Raw genomic sequence first — 20,981 nt, forward strand, 5'->3', positions numbered from 1 at the left:
TTCCACAGGTTTGCAGAGAGTGCGTGAGTATGGCCTTTGTTGACGCTCTCGAAAAGCCCGCTGCTGCCATCTGTCGAAGGTGGAGGATGAGTGAGGTCTGGTGCTAGGCCATCTGCAACTCTCCGTGCCATCCTGGGACCCAGAGATAGAGAAAACTGCTCTCTCGTTGAGATTTCCAGATTATCTGCCTGGCCCTCCTCCAGAGGAGGGAGAAGTGCCTTCACCACCCCCCAGAAAGCATCTACCTCTCTCTGGGTCACCCATCCCGGGGCCTCTTGCTCTTCTGCTCACCGCCAGGTTTGACGGGGGCCAGGACGGGAGGAGCGGCCTGCTTGTGCCCAGTCTGCTTCTGGGCAGCCGAGAACTGCTGGGCAAAGTTCTCGACTGCGTCACTGAACCTTGTCGGTATCCCTCATGTCTGCCATGACACAGCCAGAGATGGCGCTAATGAACGGGAAGGCAGTACTGGGTCTCCAGTGGGTGATGGTCCCCAGAGGATTAGTTCCCTGCAAGGTTTGCCACCACTGTAATCCTCAAACCACCCGCGCTACTGCCGGAAGTAGTTCTAACCTGTCGGCCACCAGATTGAGCCCCAGATCGCGATAGCAGGACTCCACCCACTGAAGGTAGCAGAGCCTGGTTTGCAGCTCAGAGATGGTCATCTTCCCGCAGTGGGAACATGACTCATCCACGAAGGCCACCTCAGCGTGCTCGACGCCCAGACAGGTGAAGCACCGATTGTGACCATCACCCATTGCCAGGTAACGACCGCACCCAGAAACGCACAGGTGAAACAGCATCCTTATAAGGACGATCTGGCATCTTTACAAAGAAAAGCTCTTTTAGAGAAATTTGCTCTGTAGGAAATGCTCTTTGAGGCGCACAGGGGAATTGGCCACTTGCAACATGACATGGGGTAGTGTAGCATGTAGTGCAGAACCCTCCCGACACAGGAACAACCACCGTTGAAGCGCCGTCTCGACAACACACAAAACGTCAGAGAGTGTGCTGAACTCGTAGTTCACAGCAGACACAGTTGAGCTGAATGATACTAACGCTTGGCTCCGAAAGCGAAAGGCTGGTATGCATTGCACCTGCTGCCTTATTATACTCATGCTGTGGTCAGTGGAAGCTGGATGCAATAATTGTATGACAATACAGTATATTACAGTCATGGCCACACGTTTTGGCAGTGAACAAACATTGTTTTCAAAGTTTTCTGCTTCAGATTATTTTTCCACAAGTTTCTATGGTAAACTGATAAACAATAAGCAGACTAGTTTTAAAGGCTTTTATTGGAAAAAAAAAATATGAGTAAATATTTACAGTGTTGACCCTTGTTCTTCAAAACTTCTGGCATGCTGGATATTAGCTTCTCGGACAGATCCTGACTGATGGCAGTCCATTCTTGTCTTATTAGTTCTTGGAGTTTATCAGAATTTCGCCTTGTGAGGATAGACCACAGGTTCTCTATGGGATTGAGATCCGGGGAGTTGCCTGGCCACGGATCCAAAATTTCAATGTAATGATCTCCGAGCAACTTTTTTTTATCACTCTTGCTTTGTGACATGGTGCTCTCTCATGCTTGAAAATGCACGGATCATCACCAAATTGCTCATGGATCATTGGAAGAAGTCAGGACATTTTGATACCATTCTTCATTCACAGCAGTGTTTTGGGCAGAATTATGAGAGAGCCCCATCACTTGGTTGAAAAGCAACCCCACACATGATTGGTCTTAGGTCTTCACTGTTAGCACGTCACAGGACTCATGGTAGCATTCCAACTCCAAACAGTCAGAAGGGAGCTTCAGAGAAAACAACTTTACAACAGTCTTCTGCTGCCCAATCCTTGTACTTCCTGCAGAATTTCAGTCTGTCCTTCACGTTTTTCTTGGAGAGAAGTGGTTTTTTTTTGTTTTTTTTGCTTCCCTTCTTAACACCACACAGTTGTCCAAAAGTCTTGGCCTCACTGTGTGTTCAGATGATCACATACAAACCTTCTGCCTTTTCTAAGCAAGCTCTGCAATGCTGGAGACACAATTCTGTAGCGGACTCCTCTGTTTGCTAGATATTCTGGGACGTCCTGAAGACTTATTCACTGCGGTTGAAACAGTTTTACAGTATTGTGGGTCCCAGGGGGTCCGAAAACCAGTCAGTATCTGGTGTGACCACCATTTGCCTCATGCAGTGCAACACATCTCCATCTCCACTCCTCTTCAATGGCTGTGCGAAGTTGCTGAATATTGGCAGGTCCTGGACCACATTCTCGTATACGCTGATCCAGCAAAAATGCTCTATAGTGGACTTGTCCGGTGAGTATGCTGGCCCTGCAAGATCTGGGAGGTTTTCAGCTTCCAGGAATTGTGTACAGATCCTTGCAACGTGGAGCCATGCATCATCATGCTACAACATAAGGTGAATGTCGTGGATGAAAGGCACAACAATGGGCCTCAAGATCTTGTCAGGTTTCTCTGTACCCGTGTTGCACCGGTGTTCATTGTCCATAACGTACACCTTCTCATACCATAACCCCACTGTGCTCACTAACACAGATTTAGACAGATTTGTGAACAATATTTGAGGGAAACAGGCCTTTTATGTACATCTTTGAGTTCAGCTAATGAAAAAGGGGGCAAAAACAAAAGTGTTGTGTTTATAATTTTGTTCAGTGTACAACGTGCAGTGCTGCGGTTACTTCATGGAGAGGTTTGAGAGCCCCTGCTTAAAAAAAAAATCCCAAAGCCATAGCTTTAGATTGTGTAATTTCACGTCAAAAAGTGTACATTATATGTATTTTGTATGTACTGTAATTATTATTGTGAGTATCTTGAACTATACACCATCACCTGACATTATTATGAGATTAATTTATTAAAAACAGTACTATCTTTGTCATATAATTCTAAAATAGTACTCAACTACAACTGTGTCTCGTGCCTTTAACCTCTGTAAAAATGTGTATTGGCAACAACTAACAACTGTTGATAAGCAACTCATTTCAAGGCCATCATTTTCCAGTCATGCATGATACAGATTAGTAGGCTACTGTTTCAAATACACAATTTCGAGTTGAGAAATAAAGATTCCGTGGTCTCTGTCTTTAGGGGGGGAGCATTATTCTTTCTTGAGCATGTAGTGTCTGACCCCTCAAATGTAAAAATTGTCAGCATGTTTTTCAGCCTTTCTGGTAATTTATATATATGATTGCATATATTGTACAGTATGTTTTTGTCAGGTGCTATACGAACGACGGCCATGGTACAATGTCTACAATGGCACTATAGTTTCTCTGATCTTTAGCTAAGACACATCCAGGCTAATTTGTTATTTTTTGCTGAAACCACAGATTGTTGGTTATTCAGTAAAATAATGAATATGAATTTTTCTAAAAGAAAAAAGAAAATGTTGCATGTTTGTTTTTCAGTTAGCCTAATACATTTCACTATGGACTGTTAAATGTTTGTAAGGGGGAAAAAAAACAATTTGTATTAAACCCTAAAATACAAGCTTCTGTTTAATAACAGACAATCTAAAAAATAGATTGTGTATTTTATATGACTGTATCTTCTTGCTGCAGGAGTATCCTGTCTGTAGAAGTTGCAGGACCCGCGTTTGAGTTGATGGTTAATGAATAAAAAAAAGCCATACTTCCATCTAGTGGTTAGGAGAAAAAGTAGCAATACTAATAGTCATACTTCTGTACTTGTAGTATTTTTTTTTTTTAATCTTTTTTCTGGAAGCCTGGATATTGTTCTAAATTATGGAATAAAAACAAAATCAAAGCTGTCATTTTGAAAATATGTTTTCCGAAATATACTGACCAACAAGCTAACCTTGCATGTCCTATCAATCCATCTGAGTGGAATTGTTCCAAAAGTCCTCCTTGAGATTGAAACTTATTGAAACTGAAAGGGAGCAAAACAAAGGCTGGAAAAATATTTATTTAGATTCACTTTAGCAAAAACAAGTGACTGTCTTTTTCATCGTATACTCCCTGATTTGATTGTCTTGTAACAGCTTGGCTTATAAACAGTGGTAAGGCCTCAGGCCTATTACTCTGCTAAAACCAACAACGGCCCCAACCCAAGAGTGTATATGGCTTAAAGACCAGTCAGAAATATTACAAAGACCTGGACTAGAAATGACATTTGTCTATCAATCTAGAATAAGCCTTAAATGAACCTACCACTGTTTCATCTCATCCATAATAGTAAAGCTGAAAGTCCTCACCTTAAATTCTGCTCAGTCTCTGTAGAAAATGTCTCACTAAAACTCACTAAAATAAAATACGGAATGGGGATAAGAATACCAGAGCTTTCTAAGGGGAAAATAGCAAAAATGCAAAGAACACAGCTGCATGACTTCATGAAAAACACAATTGCGTCACAATTTTCATACATACAAGCGCATCTGAGATCAGGTGTAAAAATACCAGTCTTCTATTTTGGATAAAGCAAAATTCAGCTATTCAATAAAATTAACATTCAATATTCCCTGGAAACCAAATGGGTCAAGAATAAAGCAAGATCTCCCAGTGTAGACGTGCCAATGCTTGCACAAGATACATACACAAATATAAACATCTTATGACTGCAAATAAAAATGTTAATGGAACAGCGTTTCCCTCTTTCCATCTATTCTGAAAAGCATAATAATTGCTGTTGTTTCTGGTCAATTATTCTTAGGCTGTAGTTAAAAAATGAGTTGTATAAAAACAAGCACTTGACATGAGGATTAAATGTATCCCCTAGGTCAAAAAAAAGTCCCTGTGTCTGTGTTTGTATAAGCACATAGGCAGACAGGTCTGCCAGCAAAGTCCCATTAGCATGATTGAATGGATGTCCCACTAGCCAGTTTTAACACAGTACAGGTCCTTTAATGTCTTGAGCTCCTCGATAAGAGTCTTGTTCTGATTCTCCAGGACAGCCACACGGTTCTCCAGACACTTCACATACTCCTTTTTCTTTCTGCGACACTCTCTGGCTGCCTCCCTGCACGCAGAGGTTTGGAATTACACATAAATGCAGGCTTACAATGCACATGAAAACAACTGCAGGATATTATACATTACCAACCAACAAATTCATTCTCTTGTCTTCGAATACACCCACCTGTTCTTCGCCAAGCGTATCTCTCTCTTCATTTGCGGGTCACTGCTTTTGCCCTGAGAGCTGATAACGGGTGATGTCATGACGACGGTCTGAGGCAGCGAGGAGGAAGAAGAGCGGATCTGATAAGCTTGCATTTCTCCCCCTGCACCTATAACACAGTATCACAGCCAGAGTGTGTTGCACATGTACTAAAGGAACAATATGAGCTGATTGTCAAATTAAAAGGTCTTTTTGCCCTTGTGTGCCAACCTTGGAGCACCACCTGGTTACTAGGCAGCAGAATCTGTTGTCCATCGGCGGTCTGAGCGTATTGCAGTATAGTTGGCTGGGTTGGGTTCGAGTTGGTCATGGTGAGAGTCTGCAGGCCTTGTACACCCTCTGAACCAGTACTGGCCAGCTGCAGAGAGCCATTGGATGAAATCGCAACTGCAACAGAGCAAACAAGAATCATGACGGATGGTTCATGGTATAAAACTGTAAATCATGCATGAAGATACATCTTTTTTATTTCCTTTTTATTCAATTATTACAACTGTGCTCTAGTTCATATCATAAAATAAGAACTTATGAAACACTTAGCTTCATTTGCTTTATTGCAAAATACATAGGAAGTTACCACATGATGCACTCAGTACTCAAATAGTATGCTGGCTTGGCTTACAGTATTGGCCAGTGCTTGTCTGGTAGATCGGTGTAGGAAGTGAAACACTTGTTATGGCAGAAGAGGTGGAGCACTCTTCTTCTCCCTCGTTCTGAGTTGCCACTTCCTCAGCTGATAGATCATTTAGAATCTTCCTGAAACACAAAAAGGAACAGAACGTTTTTGTGTAGTGCCTAAACTCTTGGTTTTGTGCCCGAGATGTGCCTGGAGTTTGGAGCTCGGCAAATTTAGCTTTTCACTCCACTCTCAGTAACACTGGGCCTTGTCATACACCTGGCGCAAGGCGCAGCGCAAGTGTTTTTGCTAGTTTCAGCCCAACGCAGTTCTCGTTTTCATGCCCTGCGCCTCGTTGTTCAAATAGCAAATGCATTTGCACACGTTTTTGTGCTCATGGGCATGCTGGTCTAAAAAAGAGGTGTGTTCAGGCACACTGTTGGCGCGTTGCTATTTTGAGGAACTGAAAATAGACTGTGCCATAGACCAACTCAATCCTGTCAATGGCGCAAGATTTTTTTTTTGTTATTTAAAGAGCGCGTTAATAGAAAATGCACCTCTGGACAGGTCCACAACACAGTGTTCACATTGCTTATTACCGTATTTTTCTGATTATAAGTCGCACCTAAGTATAAGTCGCATCCGTCCAAAAATACGTCATGATGAGGAAAAAAACATATAAGTCGCATTTATTTAGAACCAAGAACCAAGAGTTCACATTACCGTCTACAGCCGCGAGAGGGCGCTCTATGCTGCTCAGTGTACACTACAGGAGCAGTGAGCAGCATAGAGCGCCCTCTCGCAGCTGTACACGGTAATGTGAACTCTTGGTTCATGTGTCTTAGTTCATTTCTCTTGGTTCATGTCAAATTAATTTTGATAAATAAGTCGCACCTGACTATAAGTCGCAGGACCAGCCAAACTATGAAAAAAAGTGTGACTTATGCCGCGTTTCCACCGAAATTACCCGGAACATTTGTACCAGGAACTTTTTTTCCCAGGAACTTTTTTCCCCCCAGACCTGTTGCTTTCTGCGTTTCCACCGCGGTGTAAAGTACCGGGTAGATTAGGCAAATAGACTGGTGACGTAGGTCTGCGCGCGTTTCTCAATACAAAGTACCGCTGATAAAAAAATTTTAAAAAAAGTACGCTGATTTTGGACGTGCATCCTTGGTAGTTGGTTCAGACTTTGTGCATTCGTCTCAGGAGTGTGATATCTGCGACGATACAAGTCCGGTAAATCTATAAACAGCAGCGTACTTGATAACTTCAGTCTGCTCGTCATGGCTACTGCAATTTTCCTTACTGTATATTTACAATAAAACGAAATAGGATATAAAATACCACTGCCTCCTTTCATTTTCATTTAAACATAATAACAGCTGTAGAAATGTACTTAGTTCAGGGATAAGTGTAACGTTATATACAGCCATTACAATGAAAGAAATATTATATAGACTTGCCTTTTTATTTTCATTTTAACATATAGATAAATTGAATACAGACCAAAGAAACCTGTTAGATTTACCCCGCAGCTGAATTATATTTTATGTTTAACCACTAAAGACACATCAGAGCCAGTGGAACATATCAGAAGGTCTATCCCAGGAGAGGCTGCTCTCTGTGGATACATGAGGACTGAGCTCCCGCTGATCGAGTGGAGCTCACCGTCGCAGAGATCGGCGAAACACATTTTTAAATAGGCGCTGTCTTTATAAATAAACAACAGATTTGAGTTTCAAACAACTACATTCTCGCCTGAAATACTTTTAAAATTACATTTCATGACACAATAACAGTAATATTTTGAAAATGTTGATCCGAATAAATGGTGGTTGAACTCAACCAATGCTGCGTGAACTCAACCAATCAGCATGTTTAGCGCCAAAGTCCCGCCCCCTAAAGTTCCTGAACTTTAAAAAAGTACCACCTCGCCAGCAGGGACTTTCTGGGGGGCATTTTTTTACCCGGAACTTTTATTTAGTTCCTGGTTCCTGCGGTGGAAACACACCAAGTACCGGACCAAGTCCCTAGTTCCTGGGTAAAGTTCCTGCGGTGGAAACGCGGCTATATAGTCCGGAAAATACGGTACACAGAGAGATGCACAGCAGCACACAAAATTTTTTAAACATGAAACAATAAAAGATTAAAATGTAAAAGATTATTATTGCATAAACTACATGAATATAATAATGCCTACATGTCTTAATGGATAGTCATTGCATGTATGCATTTGCGTTTGCCAATCCCGCCATGTAAATAGCAAATCCGCCATTGCACGAGCTCAACTGGCTATTACAGGGAATGGGAGATTACATTCTGATTGGTTTATTCCATGTTACACACAAAAAAACACCCATTATTCATTAAGAGAATATGGAAAACCCATTCAAACCATGCGCCCGGGCGCGCCAATCGTTTTCCCGTCTTTAAACTACGAAAAGTGGATTCAAACACCCTGCGTTCTTACTTTATTAGTCATTAAAAGACTAATAAATTTTATTAATTGGCACTTCATAAATTTGCCCTGACCCTTTTACCTGTAGGATGGGCGCCGAGCCAAGATCTCTCTTGACTTCTGGTTAGATGCTCCACTGTCGCTTGAATCCTGAGAATCATCACTATCAGATCCTTGACCCTAATAAGAAACATGGTTTAAGTGGAGGGAGCCTTAAGTAAAACAAAAAGCAGTTTAAGATCACGCTGTATGAGTATGTGCACGATACCTGTGCTTGTGCCGGTGGAGACTGGATAACCGATGACTGGGCTGACTGAATCACACTCTGAACCTGGAACTGACCGCTGGGCAGCTGAACCACAGTCACTGGATTCCCACCCAGAGACATCTTCAACAAGATGATGATAGCATGAAACAAGCACTTATTGCTGCTTTTTTACAAATGCTTAGTCACATATAAATCATGCAAATATGGGTAGATAAGTACAAATATGAACAGTACCTGTGCAATCTGTGATATGTGAGAGGCAGTTATAGTTGTGGGGATGGCAATGGTTTGGGACTCAGAGCCATTACGGTTATTCTGCTGGACCTCCTCCATTGCTGCTGCAAATGAACAATGAGACATTTTTTTGTCAATACTAAATGTAGATATCATGCTTTTCATGACAAGTGCCTATATACAGAAAAAAACATTTACAGAGATTACAGTAAACAAGCAATTATGACCAGCTATATTTTAGAGCTGACTATAATAAGGAGGGGGGGGGGGGGGGGGGGAGAAGTGCACACATATGCAATACTTTTTCCAGGCCCAGAAATCAAAAGTTCCTCATATTTCTGAAATATCTTAAATATTTAATTGTGTTCATTTTTAAGCCTTTCAAATAACTGTGAAGCATGTTTGGTAAAAAATATTATTATATAATGTCTGAATAAATATTTAATAAATTCTGTTTGAATAATGCAAAAAAAAAAACAAAACGCAGACTGTTTATATTGTGCTTACGGGATGGTCAGGGTGTGTGTGTTTGTGTGCTGAGGTAGTTCTGTGGTCAACCCAGGCTAACAGTCAAAAGCCTTGATTTGGTCACCGTTTCCATTTTACCCCAACCCTGAGTCAGTACCTCTCAAACCTTCAGCTCCACCACACACACTTACACTGGCCTTGTGGGTTACATTCAACACATTACTGCTGCAACCTTTCTGCAGTTGTCCTCATTTCATTCCAGTAAAATCATGTTAATACAATAAATGGAAAATAAAGTTACAATGTAATGAAAAAAAACAACAACAACAAAAATTACTTCACATGGAAAACACAACTCCTTGTAGTAGTAAAACAGATGGAGCTGCTTTGAGTTGTCATTAAAAGACCTTCTTGTAGAACCGGATGCTAAATATCGCCCATCAAATACTCAAAAAAACAAGCAATATCAGGCTAAATTCTATTTAAACAAAGACAGAATAACATTGCGAGCTATATCGAGGTGTTGATTCAATATTTACGTTAATACTGTATGTTAAAAGTCCATATTTTAAACTAAAAATATAAGGCTACAGCAGCTAACGTTAGCAGGCTAAAAAAAAAAAAAAAAAAAAAAAAAGAAGGGGAAAAAAGCTGTCTTTGATTTCATTTCGAGACTTATCTGTGAAAATACACATAAGACTCTGCCAGTATTTGTAAACGTGCTTGTTTCTAGTACACAAAAGCAACATCACTTGATATAGATAGTTTTTTGTATTGATGTTGCAAATATTTTATTAGTGTCAGAGGCTTAAAGTGTAATTCCTCCATGAGATCCAAAAGCGCATCTCCAAATAAAGCTAACCGCTGCGGTGCGTTACGAAGCCCGTGAGCGACTTTATGCCGTGCTCTGCAGAAAGTTCCAAGCAAGTCACTGGTACGCAAGTGCCCGCGTCAACAGACGTCAGCGATACGGGGAGCCATTAAAACACCTTCCCGTAAACGAGTGTTACAACCGAGCGGACGGGCGCCATGACTGCAGCGACATGTCGGCAGAAGAGAAAGAGGAAAAAACTAAAGCAACGCTTTACCTTTAATCCTTTTGAATCGCTTCTGGAAACAATAACGCCGTCTATAGAGATGTCAGTGTTCGAGATATAATTTGTAAAGTAAATTATTTAATAATGCATAGAATAAACCTGGGCGGTTTCCATTGAAAAAAATCTAGATGGCTTCGGGGTTTTTTTCTCTAAAGGCCGCAGTAAGCGCCGCCCCCTAGAAGGACGTGTTACGTAAATCTCCTTTAAGCTTTGTGATTGGTCAATATCACTCAAACGGAAAAGTGGTCTGGGGACTTGAATGAAACCAATGCAATTTTCAGATTTTCTCTATTCTGCTTGACAAATATGCTACTATATCCACAAATAAAAATGTGCATTATTTTTATTTATGTGCAAGAATTCTTAAAGATTATTATGAACACAAAAATTTAATTTTATGTAAACATTCTTAATATAATTTTCCTGTTATACAACCCCAACTATGTTGTTGAAATAAATCAATAAAATGCACACCCACACACACTGCAGACAATTATCTATGAAATTAATTTTTTTTTTTTAGTATTTCTTTTTTTCCTATCCAGAAAGATGTTTGGATGTTAAAGAAGTGTGAGATAGAAAGACAGACAGACAGACAGACAGACAGACAGACAGACAGATAGATAGACAGATAGATAGATAGATAGATAGATAGATAGATAGATAGATAGATAGATAGATAGATAGATAGATAGATAGATAGATAGATAGATAGATAGATAGAGAAAATTTGACAGTAAATGGCAGTTATACAAAACTTCAGAGATGCAAAATAAATGCTTTTTATTATTTTTCGTGTTTTTCATTGGAGTAAAAAACAGTTACAGTAACCAATGTACAAAAAAAGAAAGAGATGTGAACCAACAGGGAAATACTTGTTTGCATAATAATGATTTCATTTAAATCCATGAATGACCAAAATAAATTGTAAATATCACATTCTTATAATTTGAATACAACATTTTAATCTTAGAATTAAAAATTATATAGGAATTGAACAAAACATTTTAATCAACACAGAAGGGTAATACGCATTGTCCAAATAAACAAATAATAATTTTACAGTTGCATGTCTTCATTTTATTCTGTAGCAAGTAATCTGCATTTTATGTGTGTGTGTGTGTTGCCTGATGTGTATTTTGAAACGTAACTGCAGCTGGTTGCATAATGTGTGAAACATTTATTTTGATTCCAGCACTTAGCTGGCATGATAGATTATCAATTAAGTAAGTGATTGTGTCAAATTTTTTGCTTTGTTTATTTTTTATTTATATATATTATATATATATTGGTCCATATTAAGACTTGATTAACACTTATGTAAATGACAACTAAAATCTTTTTATTTTAAGAACAAAATCATTGCAAACATGAAAGTGAATATTTATAAATGAATATCCTCTCCATCCTGGAAAGCACTATTTCCCTGAATGCCCCATGTAAAAAGCTCATTCACTCGCTTGTGCTTACATCACATAAACTCAGCTATGATTCCATTAATAACAGTGAGAATGAGAGAATACATTTAATGACAGCGTTTCTGATTTGGGTAAAGGTGTGGAACTCATCAACAATCAAATGACCTTTCAAAGCTGTGGCCATACATACACATACGTACACAACCCCAGAATGAGGTTAGGCGAACACACTGTAGTGATCAGTTGTGTAAGGACTCTGAAAATAGTCTTTCAAACCCCCACAGTGCTTGACTTTATCATGCTTACATCTTCAAGACTTGTACATACTGTAAGATTTCTGAATCTGAATTATAAAAAGAAATGCATGACAGAGAGATCTGAACACCCATCACATTTCTAATCAACTGGAAATGACCAAACAGAAACAGCAAGCTATTTACTATAAGTCTTCAATTGCAGATCCCCACTCAGCTGCGAAGGGATGTCAGTGACAGTAGTTAATATTCATATTCATTCAAAAATTTAACAGAATACAGCAACTTACTTACAGAACAGTAGAATTTTGCATCTGTACACAAGCAATTATTTACAATTATTTATGCTTTACAAGAAGTTAGTCATTCCTAGTAAAAATGTCTATAGTACAGGAGAACATGTAAAATCTATGCCTTTGTACAGTTAGATGTTCACGAGGGGCTTGCTTGTACAGAGAGTCGTGTTATTTTACAGTTGTTTTGTTTTATTGTACAGATGCCTGAATTATTATTATTTTATTTTTTTTGCCATTCAGAGATTTAAATGGCTTGTCCTGACGTGTATAAGCACCTTTAGATGAGAGCAAAAATAGAGGTATACGTACCTCAGTTTGTGTTTGGTTTGGGCTTGATGTGTGATGAAGAGGTCTGCATTTGGTGAATGCTCTTGTCTATATGAGTGTTTCCTACTGTTATATGGTGAGAAGTGAACTCAAGGAATGTATGATCTGTAAATGTAGGCATTGAGGTTAGACTGGGCATAAAGTCCCAAAAATGTTTTTTTTTTGTTTTTTTATGTGCCAGCACTTTTTCTGTGTAAGTCACATGCTACTCAATAATGCAAGTAATAAATAATACTACACATTTGCCCTTGTTGACAGATATTAATAATCCATGTTACAGAATGTATCTGCATTTATCTGATAAAAAATTAAAAATAATAGGGTTGATTATCCTCTTGCTGAACTTGGGGGAGTTGAAGGAGTGAGGTTGTTCAGTGTATTATATATATATATATATATATATATATATATATATATATATATATATATATATATATATATATATATATATATATATATATATATATATATATGGATGGCTAACATTCAATTAATCAAACTCACTAATTGCAAAACTAAGCAATTCATAATTAAAATGGTTGTGAACCATCTTAACCTGATGAATATAGATCAAAATAAAAATAGAAGTTAAATACTTTTGTGTATCACATTGCACTTTTGTCTAGTACAACTGTAGATTGTGTTCTGTAAATACTGTAGAACTAAAACAAATTAAAAGATGTAAGTTTGTAACCAGGAAAGCTCCATATCTGAAATAAATTTGTTTAAAGCCCCAGTGGTAAGATTTAAAATGATAAATGTTTCCAGAACTGACAGAGCAAACTGAGCAAAATGAGCTGACAGCTGCAGTCTCTGTAGCACATCTGTGTCTTAACCACAATGATGGTGGATGAAACTGGGTTTTAACCTGGGTAAGGGCATTCTATGAACTGAAGCATTACGGAAATGTCCTATAATCAATACTGCCCTTGAGAAAGGCACTTAACCCCAGGTTGCTCTGTTGGGACCGTCCCTGTGTTATAAGCTGGGTTGCAGATCAATTCTGTGTATATAGAAATGCTAGATCCTAAAAGGAATTAATCTTCCATTCCTAGTCTGTTCAATACCTTAATTACCACACTACTAAACATCCCAAAAGAGTTGCAACAAAACTAATTTAAAACTAAGATACAGAATTTATAATGCTAAACCTATATAAATACGTGACTGATCATTGTGACTCACGTCTATTGTAGTCCATCCATCAAGACCTCCTATAATTTATCTGATCAATCATAATAGTATAAATTACAGTTTATATTGCACTTTTTGTTTAATATTTCACTTTGTCTCCCTTTTTTCACTAAGTTATTTTGAGTATTGTGTCCTGAAATCGTTTCCATTGATTCCAAAAACTTGGAATCAGAACAAAATATTTTGGAATTTAACAACCCAGGCGAAAACTTACAAACTGAAGCTTTAAGCTCCTTTTAATAAAAAAACTAAAACAAAAAACAAAACACTAGTTAGTCAGTGCTAGAAAGGAATGCGTTTGAGTAGAAAAAAACAGTTAGGTAATTCAAGTAAATTTAAATCACGACCAAGAACTGGACAGACAGTAAGTGGCATTTTGCAGATAAAGGGGCTTCTGGGGGTGAAGGATGTGAGAAAAAAGGGAAATTCTATTACAGTATCTCTTCTCCAGAAACTTTTGTAATTTTTTGTCCATTGACACCTCATCCCAGAAAAACAGGGCCAAGTCTGCCTGTATTTGAACCCAATCCCAGTTGTGAGGCCAGGCTCCATAGCAACTATCTAGTAAGCCTTTGTCTTGCCCATAACCTCGCTCACATGTTGTATGCTACGTAAATGGGGTCCAACTGATCTGCCAAGAAGGAGTCTCTCAAGTGCATTCTCTGCTTTTCTCCTCTGGAGTTTATGGGGATGACCCCAGGGTCAACGATAACCACTACACCCACAATCAGATGGTGCTCCTCTAATACCACATTGGTTACCAGCGGAATCAGGTCTAAAGCATCCTGCTCTGATCCGCAGAGTTCAGCCACCACCACCAGCAGATTTGTCCAGGTGAACACGGCACTGCAGAGGGAAAAACAAAGTAACAGATAATGGATAACATGGTTGCACAATGAAAATTCAGTAAAGAGCTTGTCGCTGGGATTTTACCTTTCACCAATGCTGCGATGGGCGCGTGATACACTGGTCTCGATGTCAATTGGATGATATCGCAAACCTCTCAATTCTAAAGTCTCATCCAGAGAGCCCACCACAAACAGAGCATCATGGCGGTCTAACAAGCAAGAACATTTTTACAAGAATGCATGTGTCTTTATTTCATACAGTCAGAGAGCACTAGTAACAATATATAAATTATAAAATATTTTAGTTTTCTTTATTAGTGAAACTGCAGAAGCTATGAATTTCTAAGAACTTTTTGTATGTATATTTTTCCAAAATCCTAAAACTTTTTTTTTTGGTGTACATTAATGTGGACTCTAATGTAGACTTTAGCATCACACAAACACTATATCACCCTCACCAATCTATCATTAACACTTTCGTTTCATTAATTCAGCCATTTTTACTTCTCTCTCCCTCTCACCTCCACTGGAGTCTGTGAGTTCAGTTCTCTTGACAAAGCCCAGGTATCCAGTTCTGGCCCAGAGCGTCTGAGGATCTCCAAAACTCAGCTTAGTGTTGAAGTGGTCAGCCTGCAGATTTTCCTCTCCGTATATAGTATAGTATCCTGTTGCACTGTGTGGACTATTTACCCAAATCTACAAAAGGAAGAAGTGTATTACTGGATAAGAAATGTAAGCTATTTCGATAAATAACAGTTTTCTTCTATCATTTCCCATCAAATAGTAGATTTCTCAAATTATTAGCCAAATTATAACTATTTAAAAAATTTGCTTTAGCAATACAAAGAAGTCACTGTATCTAAGAATTTGTTAAGAAATCAAGAATGTTATGTGTTTAAGTGTGTTATAAGGTAGTTAATTTTCTTTAAAATGCACAAAGCTGAAGATTATTTGCATATGTAAACGCACCTCTCCCAGGTGAGAGTCCCCTAGCGGTCCTCTAGTTTCTGGATTGACTATGATCACCCTCACACCAGGAAGAATCTAAAAGAGGGAGAAATAGCACTCACAAAATGTTCTAATTAATTTATGTTTGATCCACTGGTGGGAATGTGCTTACTGTTCCAGACTCCATGAGAGGAAGAGACTGAGGTGCTCCTCGCTCCACTAACCTCACCCTACAACACAGACACACCATCAGTGTTGTACAAGGAGAAAGAGTGTGTAATATGACACAGTATAATCACTTAGGGCCCAAAGGAACCAGCAGCTCTGAAGCTTTTTTCATATCTGACACTGACAAAATTCTGCACGATTTAAAACAGTGAAAACTGTGTGATTTCTGCACTGTTGACGGCACCAAAAGCAATTCCAATTGGCTGAAAAGTGAAATTTCACACGTTTTGACACACAAAACACGCTTTTTAATATTTAAACACTGTGTGTTTGCTGTGTGTGTTTATCTGTGTTTGTCTTTATCTTACCGGTCATGTCGGAGGGACTTCATGTCCACATACACAGTTGAGGGGTCTGGTCCAGTGGTGCCCTGTGAAAAACACAGAGATCAGCTGCACATTAAATAACTAACATCACATATCCAACATCCCAACAATGCATTTATTTGTAACATAGAGATGATAGATCAGTGAGAAGAATATGTATTGATGCCTACAGTAGGTGTAAAGGAGTTTGAACTTCAGATAGTTTACCTGTAGGCAGATGGCCAGGTTTACTCTCGACCCAAAAGCGGTGCTGACAGCCCGCATGGAGAGTCCAATGTCTTTGAACAGTTTGGAGAAGGAGTGTGTAAGAGCCAAGCGTGGACGCTCCTCAGCAACCACCACACAGCTCCTCACACACGACAGGTTCACACCACGTGCCTGATGTCAGATAAGTCATGTAAGTTTTAAATGACATGATGGTGGCAGAAGTGTCATTTTTAAGTGAACTATGCCTTTAATGATGGTTCAGTATGCATGTGAGCATACCTTCAGTATGTCTGTCTGTCCACCTAAGCCCTTGGTGCAGAGCTCCATGACAGAATAGGAGCAGAAGGTGTCTCTGATACGGTACTGACTGAGCGTGCCCAGCCACAGGGTCAGTGAGCTCTCCAGCTCCATAGGAGGAATCAAGATGGACTGATGACCGGAGTATACACTGTACAACAAAGGGACATTTCCAGTTTATAATAGCTTCAAAGTAGATTCATATCCATTCTGAAGAGAACAAGCCATTGTATGCCAATGCTGTGAGTCATTTTATGTTAGTATGACTCATTTGAATGTGACTGTTTGTGTGTATCCATCTGTTACCTCGCAAGGCACCAGAGCACAAAACCAAGTCCACAGTAGGGGTCGAGGCAGATGGCGATCTGGCGAGAGGAGTACAGCTCACACTGCAGCTTTATAGATCGACAGAGAGCGCTCACCGCCGCATGAGAGATCTGATAGACAGCCAGTCAGAGAGGGGGGTCTCAAATGTACAGTACAAATAAGAGTGTTTTAAGGCAGAGGGAGACATTTGCTACAGTAGGGTTCGAAACATCTAAGACAACATTGAAAACCTGGAAATCTAATTTAAATGAAAGTGTTTTGCGATTTTAAATTAGAAAATTGCAAAACAGAAGCTTTTTCACTAGCGGCCTCAGATTTTTGGGAAACACTGTGTATTAACAAATTCCCATCCAGGTAAAACTCTCTGGTGTTAAGATAATTAAGTAACATCCATTGAGATGATAAGTAAAATCCCTCACCTTCACTCCTGTCAGCATGCCCGTGGTTGAGACACTGAAGTCCATATAGGCAATCGTCTCAGCATTGGGTGGTTTGTAGATTGAGGGAGGTCGTTTGCGAGGCAAGTCATCTGGGGAAAACCATGGATATGTTACTTATGGATATAAGTAATTTTAATTAAATTGCATTCCTTTCATAAAAATTATACTCAAAAATGTCCATTAAATTGACTAAGCAAAGAATTACTGATGTAAAGCAGGACATTTTCCTTGCTTGTTATGCATATTACTGGACAGTTTATGTTAGTTAACGTTGTTATTTATGTAGCATGAAAACATGTTAGTGCTTAAAATGACTGTATTGTATCTGCTATTCGTCAAGTTGTTACACAAAACTAAAAGTTGTTTCAATGAAAGAGCAAATCCTGATCCAGTGTATGTATATTCTAAATTATCATATCATATCATTTGACTTGGATCTATTATTATATACATGTAAAGCACAGGATGTTCTACACAGTAGCTGTATTGAAAATTGACTGGCGTGAGTTACCTGTGTCTATTATAATGGGCCATGTTTTTATGTTGACTGTAGCTGCTGCTTCTTTAGATCTGAGAATCTTCGTTAAAACCTGAGTAGTGAGAATGCAAGCAGCCTTGCTGACCTGAGGAAACCAGGAGAGAAATGCAAGAAAAGTGAACCACTTGTGAACACAAGCCATCACTAGTTCAAAGAAAACACAAACAATTGTAGGTATTAAGAGATGCAAACACAGAGGCTTACATCGATGATCATGCGGACAGTGGGCAGAGTGGCAGAGAGGTTCTGTGGGTGCGGAGGTCTCACGGTGACAGGAATGCAACCAGCATACAAACAGCCATAAAATGCTGCGATCAGATCTATACCTGCATACACAGAGAATTCATATGCAGCGCATGATCAACTGAAACTCCCTTGCATATTGTACTTTATTTTTTAATCATTATGTAATATATTATTAATGTATTATTATTACATCATAATTATAATTTAATTATTTTTATTTATTCATTCGTTTTTTTATGATAATTTTTTATCTTTTCTTCTGGATTGACAAAAAGGCTGAAATAAGGGCTCTTTTTGCCATTAATAATGTAGTATTATTTATATACTATTAAATCATTTATTCATATTGTGAATTACCCTTTTTATATTTCCAGTTTTCATTCCAATTTTTAAGTTTTAGAAATTTTGTTATGTACTTTGGTCATTTTTATTGCTTTTAGTTTAGTTTTTTGCAATTTTTTGCTGCTTTGCCTTAGAGGCACAAAACACCCTCTTCACATGTGGAATGAGAAAATGCACTTTTCTGCAATAACCCTTGACTTTATGGCTTACTCCAAAATAGTTTTTTTGTTTTTACTGTCCCAATCTTTCAAAAACTGCCAAAACAGGACAAAGTACGTGTGATTTACCTGGTGGATACAAAAGCACCACATTCTCTCCGATGTTAATACCACTTCTCTCCATAAGAGCAGCGGCTATCTTCTCTGCTCTTTTATGAAGCTGAACACATGTAGCTGTACATACTGCCACTCCCTAGACAGAGAGAGAAAAAGCATATTATAGGCCAGCAAATCAGAAATTCTAAGTGAGCTTTTATCAAGGTTTTGTTTATGGCTGTTTTAACCTTTGCATTCAAAAGTACATAAAGCGTATGGTCAGGATCGGTTTGTGCTCTCCACTGTAAAGAATCTGCAAGGAACTGATGCTAAAGACAAGACAGACAGTTCATCATCAATACCATCAAATATATAACAACAAAAAATTAAAACAGTGGTGTCATGCCAAAAAGGCATGTGATTGTGCTATAATAATCCTAGTGCCTACCATCATTGTAGGCCACATGCACAGCTGCATCCACACGAAAGCATTAAAATACCACACAATGCATTAAAAAAAACTGTTTCAAAATTACACTGAATGCATTATTTACTTACTGTTATATGGGCTTACAATACAATGCAAGTCTGAGTTTACCTTCCTGACCAGGTCTTGGTCCTCTATGAGTCCCAGATCTCTGCCTGCAGCCTGTGCAATTCTTTTCCCAGCAACCAAATTACCCACCATGATGGAGGCAGGGCCGACACCAACTATGAAAGACATAAATACAGGACAGAAGACTCTGAGAACAACATCACATGCATGAGATTTTTACCTCCAGATTTTAGGTTTCCCTCGCCTCCAAGATCTCCATTTTACCCCTGTATACACACCTGGTTGTTTCTGACGTGGCTTGGGCATGTTGGTGACGCAGGTGTGGGGGCACATGAGGATGTTGCAGGGGTGCAGCGCCCCCTCCAGGAAGAGTTGCTTGGTGTCTGAGATGTGAATGCCCCCTAGGGGAGTTTTGGGCAGGGTGTTTGCAGGAACCAGTGCAAGACAGTACAATCCCACCTGATGAATACTGTCAATTGCCTAAAGTTGTGAAACAATACACAAAGCCACCAACACATAAATAAATATATCATACATTATACATAAAAAATTACCAAACATTTGTGTGTTCAACAATGAAATAACTGTTATGTAAGCTATAACAAGACACTGTGGTAAACCACTGACTGCTAACATGCAGAAAAATAATATTAATCGGGATTATACTATATTCAATTTATCCTGACTGGCATAACCAGATAAACACCATTTATTATTCATATACTTTCATAGTATTTACTAATATTTTTAATGACCTCTTCATTTTATATTTTTATTTTACATCAGGATTAAATAATTCTGTGTGCTTTTGACACGTTTTAATAGTTTTTGTGCCTTTAAATATTTCCATTTAGCTTTCATTCATTTCTTGTTTCAGTTTTTGTTTTATTAATTTTAGTACTTTAACTTTATTTTATTTCAGTCAGCTGCCAAGACATTTTTTTTACACGTAATATTTTAATTGTATTTATTTTTTCAGCTTTATTTCAATTAAAGGAAAGGCTCTGAAATCATTTTTGTTTCCGTTAACAATCACACCATAGGCTTAGATAATATAAATAGCTTAAAGTAATTTATAAGCATTAAATAATCATTAAATAATAGCAATATTTAATAATAATCACTACAGCAAAAGATCAAGTCAATAGTACATTGGCTTTACTGTATCATGGCATTTTATTATATTTTAAAGTATAAAACTATCTATATTACAATTACTGTTATAAATTTGTCGGTACCTGAAGAACCCGACTCATCCACTGGAAGCTGTCTTCTTCACTGGCATCAGGCCTCTGCTCTGCTACAATTACTATCCTCTCATCAAAGAACACAGTCACTGAGAACACAGCAATCCTACAAAACACACAGACACATTTTTGATTATTATCTATTCTCGACCAAATATGTTTTTATTGTTCTCCCTCTATTTAAATGGGAACACTCACCTTCCTCTGTACACAGTTTTGACTGGTTCCACAGCTAGTGCAGTCGCTACCAGATCATCAGCATTGTGACGACGACCACTAACCATTAGCAAGCCCTCATTCTTACCCACCACAAATATCAGACTACCCTATTGATAGAAGAGAGGGGAAAATATTAATTTTAATGCATAAGAAATGTCACTGTCTCTCTCTTGTTT

The 20,981-nt window shown here is 38.6% G+C and overlaps 2 protein-coding genes across 7 annotated transcripts in view; both read right to left on the reverse strand.

Moving 5' to 3' along the window:
* Positions 1 to 3,924: 3,924 nt before the first annotated feature.
* On the reverse strand, positions 3,925 to 10,479 carry LOC113050362 (cyclic AMP-dependent transcription factor ATF-1-like). Of its 2 annotated transcripts, none has more exons than XM_026213257.1 (8): positions 10,285 to 10,479; positions 8,729 to 8,832; positions 8,495 to 8,614; positions 8,309 to 8,406; positions 5,775 to 5,908; positions 5,363 to 5,539; positions 5,114 to 5,261; positions 3,925 to 4,993 (listed from the first exon to the last, which is right to left on the reverse strand). In XM_026213257.1, exons 2-8 carry the CDS (start codon positions 8,825 to 8,827, stop codon positions 4,849 to 4,851), a joined length of 921 nt encoding a protein of 306 aa, XP_026069042.1. In that variant the 5' UTR covers positions 8,828 to 8,832; positions 10,285 to 10,479; the 3' UTR covers positions 3,925 to 4,848. The 2 variants fall into 2 exon arrangements, with proteins under 2 accessions (XP_026069042.1, XP_026069043.1); XM_026213258.1 differs by having other exon boundaries at positions 8,729 to 8,829; positions 10,285 to 10,463.
* Positions 10,480 to 11,059: 580 nt separating this feature from the next.
* The window catches only part of LOC113050364 (disco-interacting protein 2 homolog B-A-like), a 36,152-nt gene continuing 26,230 nt past the window's right edge, over positions 11,060 to 20,981 (reverse strand). For 2 of the 5 annotated variants that reach the window (XM_026213262.1, XM_026213261.1), the window contains 19 exons: positions 20,785 to 20,912; positions 20,578 to 20,692; positions 19,618 to 19,819; positions 19,382 to 19,494; positions 19,232 to 19,255; positions 19,032 to 19,112; positions 18,817 to 18,940; positions 18,146 to 18,267; positions 17,915 to 18,026; positions 17,383 to 17,492; positions 16,943 to 17,073; positions 16,619 to 16,787; positions 16,340 to 16,510; positions 16,115 to 16,176; positions 15,751 to 15,808; positions 15,600 to 15,674; positions 15,152 to 15,326; positions 14,716 to 14,839; positions 11,060 to 14,628 (listed from right to left, as the gene is read on the reverse strand). In XM_026213262.1, coding sequence (XP_026069047.1) covers positions 14,376 to 14,628; positions 14,716 to 14,839; positions 15,152 to 15,326; positions 15,600 to 15,674; positions 15,751 to 15,808; positions 16,115 to 16,176; positions 16,340 to 16,510; positions 16,619 to 16,787; positions 16,943 to 17,073; positions 17,383 to 17,492; positions 17,915 to 18,026; positions 18,146 to 18,267; positions 18,817 to 18,940; positions 19,032 to 19,112; positions 19,232 to 19,255; positions 19,382 to 19,494; positions 19,618 to 19,819; positions 20,578 to 20,692; positions 20,785 to 20,912 — 2,349 coding nt within the window. In that variant the 3' untranslated portion in view covers positions 11,060 to 14,375. Of the gene's footprint in view, positions 14,629 to 14,715; positions 14,840 to 15,151; positions 15,327 to 15,599; positions 15,675 to 15,750; positions 15,809 to 16,114; positions 16,177 to 16,339; positions 16,511 to 16,618; positions 16,788 to 16,942; positions 17,074 to 17,382; positions 17,493 to 17,914; positions 18,027 to 18,145; positions 18,268 to 18,816; positions 18,941 to 19,031; positions 19,113 to 19,231; positions 19,256 to 19,381; positions 19,495 to 19,617; positions 19,820 to 20,577; positions 20,693 to 20,780; positions 20,913 to 20,981 lie in introns of those variants that run through there. The other 3 variants (XM_026213264.1, XM_026213263.1, XM_026213265.1) reach the window with 2 other exon arrangements.

Source organism: Carassius auratus, chromosome 31, assembly GCF_003368295.1.
Source record: "Carassius auratus strain Wakin chromosome 31, ASM336829v1, whole genome shotgun sequence".
NCBI lineage: Eukaryota > Metazoa > Chordata > Actinopteri > Cypriniformes > Cyprinidae > Carassius > Carassius auratus.

Coding starts and splice junctions, on each gene's coding strand:
- LOC113050362 (XM_026213257.1), bottom strand. CDS start 8,827: ATGGAGGAGGTCCAGCAGAATAACCGTAATGGCTCTGAGTCCCAAACC. Junction 8,407..8,494: donor CTCCACCGGCACAAGCACAG/GTATCGTGCACA, acceptor GTTTCTTATTAG/GGTCAAGGATCTGATAGTGA. Junction 5,262..5,362: donor TAACCAGGTGGTGCTCCAAG/GTTGGCACACAA, acceptor ACTGTGTTATAG/GTGCAGGGGGAGAAATGCAA.